The 5957-nt window shown below is 40.3% G+C and overlaps 1 protein-coding gene across 1 annotated transcript in view; it reads right to left on the bottom strand.

Moving 5' to 3' along the window:
• Positions 1 to 3575: 3575 nt before the first annotated feature.
• Positions 3576 to 5957, bottom strand: part of LOC104628582 (tubulin alpha-8 chain) — a 6828-nt gene continuing 4446 nt past the window's right edge. The window contains exons 4-5 of the mRNA XM_010297217.1: positions 4213 to 4893; positions 3576 to 3971 (exon numbers count right to left, since the gene is read on the bottom strand). Of these exons, the coding sequence (XP_010295519.1) occupies positions 3678 to 3971; positions 4213 to 4893 (975 nt within the window). The 3' untranslated portion in view covers positions 3576 to 3677. The remainder of the gene's footprint in view (positions 3972 to 4212; positions 4894 to 5957) is intronic.

Here is a 5957-nt window from a genome sequence, read left to right as displayed (position 1 = left end):
TCTTTAACACCAAATCATATTATCCTGGGTTTTTTTTCATATGCTTTGTATTTTCCTAAAACACTGCCAAGTATAATTTGCAATCTTAACCTCTACTTTTCCCACCAGAATAAGTCACCCTATTGTTTCTTTACTTACTCACTTCCAATTAAAATCTCACTTACCAGTTCTAACTCCAAACAGCTATGCTCTCCTAAACAAGTTCATAATTTTCAGCAACAGGCTGTTAAGGTGAATGTTATCTGACAGGGTTTGAGGTATGAGACAACAGCTCTTCCTGAATTTTATTTGTAAAAAATTTGCTCTGTAGTAAGAAGGTGGCAGCAAGTGCAGTTGTATGCTTATGTTACCTATACTGCCCATAAAGCAAAACAGATAGAGATTTTTATCATACAATTACATTGTGGCATGCTTACTATAGAAATTAGAAATATACATAATTATATATAAAATATAGACATTAGCACATTAAAAGGTATTCATATTGCTTATTCAAAGGGCAGAGTGGGTGGAAATCAGATTTTGCTGCACTGCGTTCCCCTGGCATGGCACCAGAACCATCTTAGAACAGATCTTACAGATAAGACCAGCAATTTACAACAAAGTTCATAGCAATCCGCCATGGGCTCCAGCTCATTTCCTCCTCCTCCACTTAATGAGTCATCGAAGTTATTCTGTATCAGGTGATAGCTATTAATTGCCAATCTCAATACTGGAGAAAGCTGTGTCACCACACAGGTAAGGATATATTTAGTTACCACTAGATAATGCCTGCACTTCTGCCAGTGCAAATAAGCACATGACTTTTCAAAGCAGGAGTATAGGGATTTCTTACCACAGAACACAGGCATTTGAAGTTTAGAATTAAAGAAAGGCTTTCAGAGGGCAAAGCAAGTATATTCTTTTAAGCAACAGCTAATCTTAACCTCTGCAAGTTTCAGGTACTCACTCTTACACTCAAATTTTAGTTCAGCATAGGATCTCCTCTACACTTCAGGAAAAAGATGAACCACCCTTTTATTAATTCAGCCATACAGCTAGTAATTATAACATGTTTAAGGATTTCTGCAGCTAGCTGAAGCAAGCGCAGTTTTAGCAGGATTTTCCTGCTGTAATTATCTTGGCTTCTTATCTGAGAAAAACACTATCTTAGCTCACTGTGCAGATGCCTACACTGAGAGCTAACTGCCCACTATCTAATGCAACAGTGTGTCTTAATACTAATATACAGAAAATGAGTATGATGTAGGCTGAGAATGTATAATGTATTTTCAGCATCAGTCCAATGGTTAACAAGTGACATAGCATCTCTTGTCAAACGTTCCCACCAGTGGATGCTTGTCATGTTTCAGCTTTCCATCTTTTCAAAGTAGCATTACATGTTATTTTTAAAAATTAAAAGCATAATGCATCTCAAATCTAATGCCCACATTAAATAAGATTCCCTAGTCAGTCCAGGTTTTTCAAAGAGCTCAGCATTCAATACACACAAGCCTTTTACAAGGATGCTAGAGTGCTGTGTCCTGCACAGACTCATTGTACATGTCCAGATAAAACACTGACACATTGCAAACCAGTTCCCATGACATAAGCAGTGTTTTAAATAGGGGTAATCCACATATACAGCAAAAAAAAAAACCAGTCAGTATCACCAGGAAACAGATCATGCCAGCCTCAAATAATGAAGAATCCCAGATAGAAGAGCCAAATCACTGCTAAAAGATCACCCTGAAGGCCAGTTCAGAAATCCAGTTCTACACAACCCCTGATATGCATAACTTTTAAAGGAAATTATGGTGCTGTTCCTTTTGGCCACACTGCATTCTTCATGACATTCTAGTAGAACAAGATTTTGCACCAAAGATCTAGACACTTGCAAGGCATGAAACAGTCCTTTGCATATTCCTCATGGGCAATGCCATTACACTGAAAATCTGAATGCATGCATTGAAATGAAGTCAGTCTGACTTGCAATGAATGTGACTGTCTCTTGGGTTATGCCTAGCACATTTGTTTAATCATCCAGTAAGTAGGAAAATAAGTCAGTCAATAGGACTTGAAATTCTCTACACTTATGTCTATGCTGGAACATAAAAACAAGCGAAAGCAAATGGGAAACTCACTGAAACTTTGGACATGCTCAGCTACACTGAATGGCAGGAGATATGAATTACACAGCATCGGAATATTCTGCACAAGACCATGGCTGACAACACAGTCTGAGGTGCTCCTCGAGGCATAAAACCTGAAGAATGTTCTCCCCATCTATATAAAATTGATAGCTTCCATCTCCAATAAGATATATTAATTTCAAATCAGATTGACTCAGCCCAATGGCTGCAAGAACAAAACCACAGTAATTCAGGTAAACAAGTTTTCAGCCTAAGAAAATTACTGGTCAGCCCTTGCAGACCAGGCTATTCTGTTAGACCTTCAATCAACAGCAGCCACCCGTTAATCAAAATTAAAAGCAATATCCACATCTAGAATAATGAGCTGATGCCAAGTAGTGCAGCATTACCCAAGTACTGTAGGTTTCTCATACAGAAGGAAGTTAAGGTGTTTTTCATACAATAGCTGAGACTCCTACTAAGCAGGTATGCACATCAACTAACACAGCCTTCAAGGCTTGGCCTGAATCATTCTCTGCTATTAAATCAGAAGGAATATAAATAAGGTTGAAATAGGACAGGGATGAATTCTCCACCTCAGATCTAGTCTTGGAGTCAAATTTAGTATCCTATAATCACATTCAGTATTCAATTGTCATCTTAACATATTTGCCTACTCCACCTTTGCTACTTCTGTGGGAGAGATTCCTCGAGTCCCACAGCTCCAAGAGAGAGTTAGAAATAGGCAAGTTATGTGGTTTGTGGATCACTGCCCTGTGTCCCCAAGCCCCCACTCAGACCATGTAGGTGGTTTCAGACAGAGCCTGTCCACCTCTGAAGATAACCTGATTATCCAAATCCTCACCTTACATGGAAGACAGAAGGATAATTTGCATATCTAAACCCATGGACTAACCACTTCTGCAAAAAAATTGGTTTTAGGGAAAACTAGTTTAACCCTGGCCAGCTAACCCAGAGATTTTGCTCCAGACAGCTTCAGGTGAAAGGCTGACTCCACAGAAAGTTGGCTGGCCAGACAGTTCGTTTTTTGGGAGGACAAAGTAACACCAGGGCAAACACCACAAAGATTCTAACAGAAGTGGCAGTTCCTCATGCTATGGCATGAGGTCTAAATTACAGGCCCATGCTAAGAAAACTTACTCAAATAGCCTTTGGTTTTAAAGGTGTTGCATCTTTTCTTAAGGGTAATACAAGGTCAGTTCCTGTTGCCTCTGTAACTAACTAATCTTCCAGCAAAAGCTCAAGCACTTTCTTGTCTTTTATTCTGGGGGAAAATTTGCACTGTTAGCACTTCAAACAGCAATACCTTAAAGACAAGAACTCATCTAACTATAATCATAGCATGATTATTTTATTCAGCTATCTTCCTCGGAAGGAAACTATCTCCTAGACTGACTACTTGCATATAGTTAATGAATGTACATAGTGTTTGGACACTACCAAATGTCTTGATTAAAGAAGTTTATTCCAATTATTTAACATGATTTACACCACTACTGAAGAGGCAGTAAAATGGCAAAGACCTGCAATTCACTTTTTTTGTATTTAATATTCTTCACCTTCATCTTCTCCATCTATTGAGTCCGTGCCCACTTCTTCATAGTCTTTCTCAAGCGCAGCCAAATCTTCTCGAGCCTCTGAGAACTCCCCCTCCTCCATCCCTTCTCCAACATACCAGTGAACAAAGGCACGTTTGGCATACATCAGATCAAACTTGTGGTCTAGACGAGCCCATGCCTCAGCAATGGCTGTAGTGTTGCTCAGCATGCACACCGCCCGTTGGACTTTGGCTAGGTCACCACCAGGAACCACTGTTGGTGGCTGGTAATTGATGCCAACCTACATGAAAAGCAGAGGAGACCATGAGTTTCTTTGTAGCATTTGACCGTGACTATAATCAAAGAAGGCAGACAGTAGCTGAATAAAATGTTTCACTCCTGAGAAAACAGCTCTGTGTAAGAACTTACGTCTCATTTCTCAAAATACAAATCAGGTATAGAACACCTTAATGAGAAGAGATACTTCATAAGCCCATGACAGTGAATGAGAAAAAAAAAATCATGATGTAACTGAGACTTGCCTTAAAACCAGTAGGGCACCAGTCCACAAACTGGATTGTGCGCTTGGTTTTGATAGCAGCAATAGCAGCGTTGACATCCTTGGGGACAACATCCCCACGGTACAGCATACAACAGGCCATGTACTTGCCATGGCGCGGGTCACACTTCACCATCTGATTGGATGGCTCAAAGCAAGCATTGGTAATCTCAGACACAGAGAGCTGCTCGTGATAGGCTTTCTCTGCCGAAATAATCGGGGAATATGTTACCAATGGGAAGTGGATACGAGGGTAAGGCACCAAGTTAGTTTGAAATTCAGTAAGATCCACATTTAAAGCACCATCAAATCTGAGGGAAGCGGTAATGGAAGAGACTATCTGACCAATGAGGCGATTGAGATTGGTGTAGGTCGGGCGTTCAATGTCCAGATTCCTACGGCAAATGTCATAGATGGCCTCATTGTCAACCATAAAGGCACAGTCGGAATGCTCCAGAGTGGTGTGGGTGGTCAGGATGGAGTTGTACGGCTCAACAACAGCTGTTGAGACCTGTGGTGCAGGGTAGATGGCAAATTCCAATTTTGATTTTTTCCCATAGTCAACTGACAGGCGCTCCATCAGCAGAGAAGTAAAACCTGAGCCAGTGCCTCCCCCAAAGCTGTGGAAAATCAGGAAACCCTGCAAGCCAGTGCATTGATCAGACTGAAAAAGAAAATACATGTGTTAAAGCATTTGCGTACACATTAAGAATCCAAAACCAAGCTTAAGACAGACAACTCTGAATCTGACACATACCAACTGTTCAAGCTTCAGGAAAGCAATACTGAGTTTGATTCATCCACCAATAATCAAGGAGGTGCCCCACAAAACCACTGTATTCTTGGCTATTTTAAGCTCCCCACATACTGGAGGGTGACCTCTACAAATTATTACCTCAAAACTTCCCCTACCCCAATTCTCAGGAAAAGGCCATTAACAGTGACCAAGAAAGATCAATAATATTTAAAGAACTACAGACCATCTATCCCTTATACTGATTTGACATTCTCTACCTGCACAAAAATGGAGCAATCCTCTGTCCCAGAACTACTGCTGTAATCCTCTAGGAGTTGCAAGCATGTAACAGTTCAGGGAAGTGAGCTGTCAAAATGTATTACACTGCCATTCCAGTTTAGTCTTCTTAGATGAAGAAATTAGACTGCCTTGTCCTCAGAAAGTACCCCATGATGCTTAGCTTGATTCTCAGGACTGACTAGGACTTCCAACAGCTTTTAAAAAGAAATTATGACCAGATTTTTCAGGTCTAAGTACAGCGTGCTGCAAACTTAGCTTTAATTAGAAACAGCAGCAGCCAAGTCTTGAGAATACCAGTTTTGATCCACAAAAGACGTACTTTTCAGTAAGACTCATTTAGCATTTCCTATTAAAGCACCAGAGGTATACCCTGGATTTTTTGGGGGCAATAAGAATTCCTTACCTTTGTGACACAGATTTGGTGAAGTACCTGCTTAGCAGCCCTAAAATGGAAACTCTAACCTTCTAAGCTGACATCTTCATAAATTTCCCGCATGATCAAAGTACCAGGGAGCCTGAAACATCCCAACTTACTGATATTTATTCCTTTTCTACTATTATAGTAGTTATAACCATAAAATTAATTCAGCAATTATAACAGCAGGAAATGCAAATAGTAGTGTAAGCCACAGAAGTAAACACTCCTATTTAAACTTCCTTGCAAGAGCCCCAGAGACCAATCCTGTTCCAGC

Source organism: Phaethon lepturus, unplaced genomic scaffold (genome assembly GCF_000687285.1).
Source record: "Phaethon lepturus isolate BGI_N335 unplaced genomic scaffold, ASM68728v1 scaffold15231, whole genome shotgun sequence".
Taxonomy (NCBI): Eukaryota; Metazoa; Chordata; class Aves; order Phaethontiformes; family Phaethontidae; genus Phaethon; species Phaethon lepturus.
This window is presented reverse-complemented; position numbering and strand designations above follow the sequence as displayed.